Here is an 11100-nt window from a genome sequence, read left to right as displayed (position 1 = left end):
ACCCAACCTAACCCCTAACCTAACCTAACCCAACCCACTCCTAACCTAACCCTAAACTAACCTACCCCTAACCTACCCCTACCACTAATCTAACCCAACCCAACCTAATCTAACCCCATCTAACCTAACCCAACCCCACCTAACCTAACCCAACCAAACCCAACCCAACCTAACCTAACCCAACCCAACCTAACCCAACCTAACCCCACCTAACCTAACCCAACCCCACCTAACCTAACCTAACCTTACCCAACCCAACCCAACCCATCCTAACCCATCCCAACCCCTCCCCCCTCCCCCCCCTCCGCTCCCTTCCCCGGGCGCACGCGCCCCCGTCCCCTCGCGCCCCCGATTTGGAGTCCCTCCCCACCACGTGACCCTCAGGCCGCGTTAGGCGGCTGCCTGGCGGCACATGACCGGCGGGGCGCTCTCGCGAGCGCTGGCGCGCGCTGGGCCTTTGCCCCGCCCCTTTCCCCCCCCTCCTTCCCCCCCCCCCCCCCCCTCCCCTCTGCCCCCGGCGAAGGAGACGGAAGCGGCTGCGGACCGACGGGACCCGAACTGGAGCCGCTCCCCCTTCCCCCTCCCCCGCCTCGTCCCCCTCGCCCCGGCCCGGGCCTCGCATCCCCACTAAGGTAAGAACCGGCGGCTGCTCCCCGCTTCCCGCCCAGCCGCCCGGCGGCCTCGTCCTTCCCGCTGGGAGGAAGGGAGGGAGGGAGGGAGAGAGAGCCGGGGCCTAGGCCGCGGGTTAGGCCTGGGCCTGCCCGCCGGAGCGGGGCCTTCCTCTGCGGCCCGGCCCCGCTTCCTCGCCCTTCCGCCGCGTTCCCAGGCCTCCGCCTCGGTCCAGCAAGGAGCGGGTGGCCCTGGGCCGGGCTCGCCGGTGCCGAGCGGTTGGTTGCCGTGAGGGCCGGTGCCGGGAGCCGCGCAGGGCACCGCCGGTGGAGGTGCGGGCTGTGGTTGGTGCCGGGGCGGGGGGAAACTGTAGTGCAGGGGTGTTTATCTAAAGATGCGGGAAATTTCGAGGCTCTGTAAAGGCCCCGCTGCTTCCGTGCTTGAGGTTACGCGTTCTTCCTGCGCGCACACACCCGCGCCTCTGCTTTCTTGGTTAGGAATTGCTCGGGAGGAGCTGGAGTGTACACAGGCTGAGTGGAACCGCTGTCTGTAGCCAGACCAGTGTGTCACTGACGCTTGGCGAGTTGGGTTTTTAATAATTTAGTAATAGCTTTGCGTGTTGCTTAACAGTTTCACTCGCATCGCTGGACGTGATTAAAAACCAGCAGACCGGTTCTTCTGATGTGTGTGGGATGTGTTTCTTGCAGATGTCGGAAGATCTGGCTAAGCAGTTAGCGAGTTACAAAGCTCAGCTTCAGCAAGTTGAGGCTGCCTTGTCTGGAAATGCAGAAAATGAAGATCTCCTCAAACTGAAGAAAGATTTACAGGTGAGAACTTGAGAGTCTGAGTACCTGAAACTTTGGGGTTTTGAGCAAGGGTTTAATTTTCCCTAAACATTTGTGTTGCAACAAAAATACATACTAGGTAGGTTTTTACATTGTTTTCACATTGTAGAGTTGATTTGAAAAGATCCAGTGTCCCCTGTTTTAAACCTGTCTTCTAAGGTAGTGAAAAAGTTTTCATGATTTATATACCAAACTCTTTACTAAAAATTTTAGAGAGTAATAAAAGATATGCCAACGCTGTCTTTACTTTTTTTTTTTTTTTCCCAAAGCTGCTTATTTTTGATTGGTCAAATCATTTGGTCTATAATCTGTTCATGCATTTGCTGTGATAAAAGCTTTATAGAGTGAGAGTTCAGCACTCCTTGTGCATCTATAGCCTGTGTTAGGGTTTTTCTATGGGAAAGAAAAAGAATTATGAACTTCATTTGCCACCTGCAGGTTTTTAGATGTTAGGGAGCATACCAAGTTCTTGAGAGCTAAAACCCATTTCTGGCCCTTAGGGTATTGTTCAGGGACCACCAGCCTGGTTTTAAGTTGATAGTGGTCTTTAAGATTCTTCTGCATATAAAGACACATTGGCATATTAAAAAAAAAAAAAAAAAGCCCAGGTGTACTGTTCAAATTTGTCATGAGAGTGCAAGGTACTGCTTCATTTCTGTTGTGGATTGCTCTATCTGCCAGATCTAAAAAATATAAAATTACTCAGTATAGGATTCAGTAACTGCTGTCCTGTATGGAAATCACAGCAATAAAAGGGGAATGGTGCTGCAACCAAAATACAGGCAGTGCCTCTGACCAGTGGTCTTTATAAATCCTTTTCAATTACAAAGGTTTTGTGTCCACAGGGCACTTCATAGATCATCTTAATGTCCTTTGTTGTACACTGTTAAAAGCACGTGTATATTTTTATATTTTTAAAATGCACAGCAAAACCCATATGGGATGATATTTCCGATACCAACACGACCTCGGCTTTGATATGCAGAGATCACTGATGTGAAAGGACAACTTGCAGACTTTTTTATAAAAGCTTTCTGCACAGAATGGGGAAGATCTTTACACTTTCGTCCCCAAAAGGTTTGCTATCCATATGTTCCACCTTGAAAATGACAATGTTTTGCAGACTTAATATATGCCAAGCTGACAATTGTAAATACAGGTTCAGTGCTTCAAAGTGCCACCTTTCAAATTAGTGCAGGCAGATTGTTACCATGTACAATAGCTTTCAAATTACTTCAAAAAGGTTGTTATCATGTAGTGTAACTGAAGCATTTTTTTTTCTATCTTAAGTAGGAATGCATTACTGCATTTCCTTTACTTGTCTTATTCCTGAGTAACAAAGTGAAAAGAAATATTAAAGTAGTTTTTTGATAAATCCTTTGCTTTTCACCTTTTGCTTTGCTGAAACTCTTCAAGACAGTGTCTGTGCACCCAAGGACCAGACTTACCTTTGGTATCAAGTAGAGTTGATGGCAGCTGTCATCTTCTGTAATTGGAGATGGTATCTGTGGATGTTGCCTTCTGGAGCTCAGATCTCTCTCTGGCTTTGTAAAGACCAGTTGGTCAGGAAAAATCTTGGCAACCTCATGTTCTTTGTGGGTCACACCTTCATGTCACAGGAATGTGGCCAGAAGCCATATTGTTCAACCCATCTGGCTGTACTGAGCTGCTGTCCTGATCTGTCTCATGCTCAGAAATTTGCTTTGAATGAGCTGCTCCCTTAAAGGCTGCTTTAGAACTATCTCATGGGTTGTGATAAAATTAATGCTTCTATCTTGTGTGCTTAACATTATGATAGGTGGGTATCAGGTGAAGGTTTTTACCAGAATTTTGCTATTTGTACCCTGGTGTTTAAGTGAATTTATCAAATTCAGAAATCCTTGGCAGACTTGTCTGAAACTGTTCTCATGGGAGTTCTACAATAAGCCTGATTGTGGCAAGAGTAAAGCAACAGTTTCATGTCTGGGTAGCTGAAACAATCACTTTACTGATTTCAAACTATGGTATATTTTGGATTTGCAGAATACATCTGTGTGCTGAGGAATAGCTTGGGATTCTGTATCTAGGAGGGGAAATCAGGCTAGTGCTCTATGTTCTGCAGAGCTGTGTCTGTTAGGTAGCTTGGTAATCAAAATCTGTTGTGGTTCAGCTGTAGTATTATGGGCAATGGAGACCAAAGCAGCAGAAGTAACTGTAGGCATATTTCTCCATTTACATGTGCCCTGTGCACTGACTGTGTTTACTGCTGCACTTAGCAACTAGCAGCTCCTCTAAAACAAAGAGCAGAACTTCTGTTAGGAAGGTGTTGCCAATTCAGACACAGTTGCAAAAGTGTTCATCCATTCACTGCAGTTGTGTAGTTTATCATATAAAAATGCATCTATGTTTATGCTGTATTAACTTCTTGTTCAGAACTGCTTATCCTTTAGGATCTTGAGGAATGGAAACAGCTGCTTTACCTCTCCTTTCTTTGCACACCCATAGCTGAACTGGGATGGGAAACTGTGAGGAGGGTTCAGGCTCTACCGAGCTTCAGCTGAACATTATTTATCTGTAATGCTCCCCTAATTTAAGTATTTACTGTCAGTTAGGAGAATGACCATCTCTCATGCTGAGATACTTAAAGAACTGATGAATTCTCTTCTTTAAGGAGTGCAGAGTTGCTTTGCCTTATACAGAAAGCTTGAATGGCCTTTTAGGTGTTGGCTCCTTTTTAACAGTAGCAGTGAAAAGCAGTAGTTTTGACTCTGCAGAACAAGAATTTAACACTGGCAGGAGGTTGTCAAAGGGATTCTGCATGCTCCTCTCTGTGCATGAATACTGTTTAAAGCAGCTGTAATTTTTTTTATTTGTCCTGTTGGATTAGCAAGGGAATGCCTGACCTGAAATCTTAAGGTCAGGTAATTCATAGAAAAACAAACACTTGCATCAGAAGGACTTAAGAAATTTTTTTCAGCATGCACCTGAGTGCTTTCTATAAATGAGAGTGCTTTACAGAGTGGCAGTCCTGGAAGGGACTTTTCCATCCTGGCTCTGGACACTTCAGCCAATCCACTTCTTTTTGAGAGAACTGCAAAATGTTTCATCACCTAGAAATGCTGCAATTATACTTGTAGTTTTGTGTTTTAGACATTTCTATGTCTGATACAGCCAGCCAGTCCCCAAATGGGAAGGAATGGGAGAAACTGCCAGCTAGAGAGAGAATAGTAGTGTTGTGTCCTTTCATATTTTGTCTCTAGAGCACTTTCCTGCCGAGTACTCTGCCAGGTGATTGTTATTTTTTTTTTGTTATCCCATGCTGCCATGTGCAGAGTCACAACACTGATTTTTTTTCTTGGCTTCTTAGCTATGTTGGTTAGTTAAGTGGTTAGAAAATAAACCAAAATTAGCTCACTTTACATCATCTATGAATTTATTGCAGTAACTTCAAAAAAGCCAAATCAGTAAGTTTGAGTTAAAAATGTAAATGGTAAGAGTTTGAAAAATTACCTTCTCTGGGTTTTTTGTCTTTTATAGGAAGTCATAGAATTAACCAAAGATCTCCTTTCAACACAACCTTCGGAAACTCTTGCAAGTTCTGACAGTTCTGCTTCTGCTCTGCCCAGTCACTCCTGGAAGGTTGGGGATAGGTGTATGGCAATATGGAGTGAGGATGGACAGTAAGTGTAGAAAACTTCTCTGTTACATGAAATAGTTCAATGGTAAGAGACTTTTATTCAGTTTGAACTCTAGGGTGACTAAAAAGCAAGAAGAAATTAGGAAATAATCATGCTATTAGGTATTCTTGTACTATCTTTAATAAAGGTCAGTGTTTTAAATAAAAAGCGGAGGTATGGTGTCATTTTTTAGAAGTGCCCTGTTTGTCGCTAACCTTGTAGAAGAATGGTAGGTTTGGTAATTTACCATTTGCTAATGTAATAAATGGCAAACTTTCATGAACTGATCTGTGTCAGAGGAGCATTTTGTAAATGTTTCAGGATGTATATAATTAACAGTTTGTTATTGCATTAATATATATGTAATTATTTGCTATAAAGAAATCCTTGCTGTATCTCAGTATGTGCCACTGGATAGGGTTAATTTTTAATTGGAAATGCTGGTTTTTGGCTATGAAATACCGAGCTGTGTAATATAACTATAGAATTAATCAACCTTTTGGATTTAGTCTCCATTACATTAGCCCATGAAAATCTGGAAGCCCAAGCAATGTATTCTGGCTTCGGTTTTCCAAAACTCAGGAGTGAATTCCCTGAAAGCTGTGTTCTGTGACCAGTATTTTATTGGGTCTTTTTTTTTTTTTCTTAATCCCAGGGGCTGCCAGAACTAGAACCAAGTCAGGGTATCTTACTAGACTGGCCCCAGCATTAATTAGTGATGATAACTGTGAGGACATTGCTTCTTGATGCTGAAGGTGAAATGGAAGCAATTCCACTCTTTGTACTTGTGTCCTATTGACCTCAGGGAAACAATATCTCGGTTTGATTTCTGTGTTGTCCCTGAAAATGAAAGCTGATTTTTGCAAATTTTTTTTACTTAATGCCATTAGCTGGCTGACAGTGTAGGTGTTGAAGGGCTGAGTATTAAAGCTTTACTCACATGCTTACAGCCATGATATCTTTACAGGTGTTATGAAGCTGAGATTGAAGAGATAGACGAGGAGAACGGAACCGCTGCGGTCACCTTTGCGGGGTACGGCAACGCCGAAGTGACGCCTCTCTTCAACCTCAAGCCTGTGGAAGAGGGAAGGAAAGCAAAAGAGGACAGTGGCAACAAACCCATGTCCAAGTAAGTGATACAGAGGCCCAGGCCTGAAAGATGCATGTCCCCAGATTTAAAATTTGGTTAACGAAATAAAATCTTTCTCCTTCAAAATTTTACGTCTCTCTCGCGTACTTCTTGAAAAAGGATCTTAGATCAGTCTAACATAAATTGTTTGGTAGATTCTTGTGGCTGGTGTCATGTTTGTTATGTATCCTGGCAAGATAACATAGACTTTGTTTTATTCTGATTATGCTAGCTCAAGATATCAAGTAGTAAATTACAAAAAAAATTAGTACTTTTTCACTGACAGCCAAGAGCCTATTGTTTCAGCCCAGATCTAATGCAGGCTCTGCTCAGATCCAGAGTCTGGCTCATCACAGAGTGTACTCACCATTCTGAGGACTTCACTTCAGGCTTTTCACTTGAATGGGCTATTGAAAATTTTCAAACCGTAGATGTTTCTGAAGCGTAAAAGTGTTGATAGGTTTGTTTTCAGTTTCAGAAATGAATTTCACACAATTTCATGGGTTGCTGAGCTTGGTGTGGTCTTAATCAGGTGCTGGTGGTGGATGTTGTTCTTTTGCCCAAATATATAACTAAGAGATGCATGGAAAAACTTGGGTTTTTTGTTTTTCTAGAAGTGGAGAATATTTACAAGCTTTGGGGTTTTTTTTATCATTTACTTATGGAAAACTTGTTCATGTTAAAGGGATTGCAGTTTCTTAGAAGAAAAGGCACAAACATAAAATGTCTTTTTTTGTAGAAAAGAGATGATAGCCCAGCAACGAGAGTATAAAAAGAAGAAAGCTTTGAAAAAAGCTCAGAGAATCAAAGAACTTGAACAGGAACGGGAGGACCAGAAAGTCAAGTGGCAACAGTTTAACAACAGAGCCTATTCTAAAAACAAAAAAGGCCAGGTTTGTTTGGTTTTGTCAGTATGTGAATAACCATGGGGCACAGAAGTCTGTCCAGTATTCTGGGAGTGAGGAGAAAGCTGCTTTTAAAGGGACTTAAAGGGGGTTCATCTTTGGGATTCTGAAGTGTGGCTTGAAATTTTGTAGACTTAAAATGCCTGACTTTGTACAGGATGGTTTTGGAGGAACATTCTTAAGAGGCTGAGCTTGCACTGAGGTTGGTGAGCTGGGCTCACTTTCTGTTGCCAAGCTGTCTTCATTGCAGCTTAGAACCTGGGGGCCTCTCTAAACCTCCAGGCCTGGCTTCTTGCTGTGTTTATAGCCTGGCAGACATAGTGCTAAGAACTGCCCTGGAATAGTAAGCATGGCACAGAAAAGATAGCAAGGACATTTAGTTCATGAACTAAGGCAAGGCCTTAGTTCACTTTCATAATGACTTGACCAAGAGCTGCTGGACATTGTGATAAAATTTCATGAATAGTTAATTAGAGATTATCTTGTGAGGAAGGGGAATTTTAATCAGGGAACAAGAACCACAATTACACCCTGGTCTGAGGTGCCAGGAAGGTCCCAGCTCTGTTGTCTCACTTGCTGATAATGCATCAATGATGAGCTAGCCTACAGAAAGTGTGCCTGTCCAAAGAGTAAATTTGAGACTATTGGAACACTTCAGATGGTAATGATTGATTGTTGCTTTTAAGAGCCAGTTAATAATTGTTCAGAAAGAGTGTTTTCTGTTTCATTTGCAGGTCAAGAGGAGTATTTTCGCTTCCCCTGAGAGTGTAACTGGCAAGGTTGGAGTTGGAACTTGTGGAATTGCAGACAAACCTATGACACAGTATCAAGATACCTCTAAATATAATGTCAGGCATTTGATGCCTCAGTAACAGGGGAAAAAGGTGGAACTTCATCTCTGCAGGGCTTTACACTTATCTTTTTATCATTATATTTTTCTAAAAGTAAATTATTTGTTGGCACATAGTGAGTAGTCCATTTTGTCACCATCACTTTGGCTTCAGCTGATAAGAGCCTTAAATCTCCAGCTGTTGATTCAATGCCCTCGATCATCATTAAAACATTTTGTAAGTTGCATTAAAATACATCCTGCAGGTAAATGCTTTCATGAACAGTTGTTACCCATGACTCTGAAAGCAGTAAGTTGTCTGCAGCTTTGATCTCTGGAATCTTCAGTTCATACTAGTAGAGAAGTTTGAGTTTTTTTCCATAAGAAAAGTGGTGGTATGAAAATGGCACCTTAGCAGCCTCCCTTGTTTCTGTAGTCACGGTGCTGTCTGCTGCCTCAGCAACAAGCTTAGCAGGAGAGAGAGCTGGGCTCCATCATAGCTTATATGTCACATGGAATAGCTAAGGAAGTTCCAAATTACTCCCTTACAAATTTACTGAAGATCAATTTGTACAGCTGTAAATGAGGGCAGAACAGAGCCAAAAGGATCTTTATTACTAATGATGATTTCGTGTGCTAAAAACAATAAATCTGACTTTAATTTCAGTCTGAATTTCCTGTGCTATAAGTTAAGCACAGGAGATAGTTTGTTGGTTTTTTTTTAAATACTCATCAAATTTCAATAGGAAGTTATTGAAAGGTTATAGAAATGTAACCAGATATCCATAGGACAACGCTCCAGTTTCAAAGTAGAGAACTGTTCTTAAAAATATCCACCCCTCCACAAGGACCAGAGTTGGAGAACATAGGTGGTTGTGCTTTGGAAAGGAGCCATCATCTCCTCTCTTGTAGGTCTTTCATGTTTGATAGCAGGGTCACAGACCTGGAGTACACAGCAGTGGCTTTTGGGGCCTCCTCCATCCAGCCAAGTAGAACTACAGCACAGTGGGTACAAATGCCTCAGTCCCACTGAGCTCTGAGTGAGTAAATGTTGGTCTGAAGTTTCTGTCCAGCAGTAGTTGACTGGCCCTGGTGTTCACTTTAACTTCAGCTGTATCACAGTGCTGCTGTGAACCCTTTCAGTTTTTTTTCAGGAAACTGTGTGTAAAAGCTCTTGGTTTCTTGTATTTTCTATGTGATTTGCTTTCCTCTGTTACTTATCTCTCACGGTAGTGGTGCCATCTCTGAACCTGTAATGTGTTTAAAGACGTTAATGGGTAGCCCTGTATACAATGTAGATATTATTTTTGTAAAATCTAGGGCTGAGTTAATGGACAAGAGTACATCAGGTATTTCCCCCATTAAATAATTAAAGGGTGTTTCTTGTCCATTAACCCTGACCATTATTTCCCTGTATATTATGTTAATGTAGCTCATTTTGTAATTTGTTAACTAGATCAGGTCACGTCAGCAATTGTTGATGCACTGATTGGTGGAAATGTCCATCAGTTACCTGAGTCACAACTCAAGCTAAACTCTACAACTGGTAGTTTAGAATCCATACATAGAAAAAGGTTCTCCCTATAATGGGAGAAAGTGATTTTTATGAATACAAAGTGTGTTAATTTCAGTTTTGTATGTTTAACTTTTATTAAATAAAGTGTTTAAAATCTGCTGGATACATGTGACAAAGTAAAAGTATACATGGTGGGGGGGACAGCAAACACTCAGGGGAAAGGGCAAGTGTAGAATCTGCTGGGCAGACTTTAGTACTCAGAAGTAATCAAGTTGCTACAATGTGAAGGAGACATTGCCTAATTCCCCATTTTCACTGGTAGCAGGGGTTGGGTTTTTTTGCATAGAAAAGCTCTTAAAAGGTAAATAATCTCTCCCAACTGCTTTTTGGAAAGGGGGTTTGTACTAGAGCCTGTACCTTAGGGAGACAAGTCAGCCTGCACCTTAGGAAGACAAGTCCCCCTGCAACACTGCCAGCCAGCTGTTGTGGAGAGTCACTTGTCTGTCACATGTCTGTGAGACAGTGCACTGTGTCCCTTTTGCTATCCACAACTGGCACCTTTAAGTTAGAACTGAAACATAATAGAACAGGCAGAACTGGAGTTTCCAGGAAGCCTTGTGAGCTTTAACTTTACCTGGTTATTAGTTGGTTTGGATTCTTTTTGAAAAAAAAAATTTCAGACATCCATACCTGACATGCACTGTGTGTCCTCATCTCTGGATGTCATCAGTATAGTAAGTGGCTGCTCACGGGGCTATTTGTTCACCAGTCCAAAGAGAAAATTAGGTACAAGTGAGGCACTGGAACAAAAAGGGTGTGAGAGCCTCCCTCAGGGTAAGGGCAGCCTCACCCCCTTTAAACGAGTTGGTCTCATGGGCTGCTTCATTTTATTCTACTGAGGAGGATACTTCACTCACCTGAATCAGAGCTGTGGCAGGATTTTCCTGAAGCAAACACCACTTCTGTGTCTTGCAACATTTGTTTCACTAAGCCTGAAATAAGAGATAATGTCCTTGGGCGAGGCCCCAGAGAAGTTTTACCACCTTACTGAGGCTGCTCTTTGCATCGCAGTTTGTCCAATCTTCAGCTGCACTCATGTCACTTGGATTGCAAAATAAGGAGGGATGCTTGCATCTGTGGTAAACATCCAGACTGTACACCTGAGCTAGTGATCTGTTAAAGTATGCCTGGATTAAACAGCCTAAGACATGTCAAAACTGGCGTGGAGCTGAAGGCTGTGCAGAAACACATTTTGCTGTGATGCAATTTGTAAAGCAATTACCCTTCTATGCTGCACTCACCTTGCAATGAGGCTGTGGTCTGTACAGAAGTGCACGATGGATGCTGACAGAACATGTCTTGCTCTTAACTAGACTGACAGGTGATGTTATTTCCCAAAGAAAAGGTCTCTGTCAGGAACACAAGTGATGCTGAGAGCTGCTGAACATTCCCTGGGGCAAGGAGTACTATTTTGTACAGTTGTCCACCAGTCCAGGAGAGGAAAGAGCTTTTCCCCAATCAAGCTTTCCAGGAGATCCAAAACAACTGTTTTGAGACAAGTCCTTTTGAGAAGGGCTTAAATAGAAATAAATTCCTACCCTTAGCTCAACT

The 11100-nt window shown here is 42.6% G+C and overlaps 1 protein-coding gene across 1 annotated transcript; it reads left to right on the top strand.

The window, feature by feature from the left end:
• The first annotated feature begins 495 nt into the window (after positions 1 to 495).
• SMNDC1 (survival motor neuron domain containing 1) lies at positions 496 to 9652 on the top strand. The gene is made up of 6 exons (XM_030453674.1): positions 496 to 632; positions 1317 to 1436; positions 4971 to 5113; positions 6078 to 6239; positions 6979 to 7132; positions 7879 to 9652. The coding sequence occupies exons 2-6, from the start codon at positions 1317 to 1319 to the stop codon at positions 8014 to 8016; spliced, it is 717 nt and encodes a 238-aa protein (XP_030309534.1). The 5' UTR covers positions 496 to 632; the 3' UTR covers positions 8017 to 9652.
• The last annotated feature ends 1448 nt before the right edge of the window (positions 9653 to 11100 follow it).

This window comes from Calypte anna, chromosome 6 (assembly GCF_003957555.1).
Source record: "Calypte anna isolate BGI_N300 chromosome 6, bCalAnn1_v1.p, whole genome shotgun sequence".
Lineage (NCBI taxonomy): Eukaryota > Metazoa > Chordata > Aves > Apodiformes > Trochilidae > Calypte > Calypte anna.
The sequence above is the reverse complement of the archived record's forward strand: the minus strand, read 5'-3'. Positions and strand labels throughout refer to the sequence as shown.

Bases quoted from the DNA above. Each gene is read 5' to 3' on its own strand.
- SMNDC1 (XM_030453674.1), top strand. From the start codon at position 1,317: ATGTCGGAAGATCTGGCTAAGCAGTTAGCGAGTTACAAAGCTCAGCTT. The intron at 5,114-6,077 runs GTAAGTGTAGAA...ATATCTTTACAG, and splicing joins ATATGGAGTGAGGATGGACA to GTGTTATGAAGCTGAGATTG. The intron at 6,240-6,978 runs GTAAGTGATACA...CTTTTTTTGTAG, and splicing joins GGCAACAAACCCATGTCCAA to AAAAGAGATGATAGCCCAGC.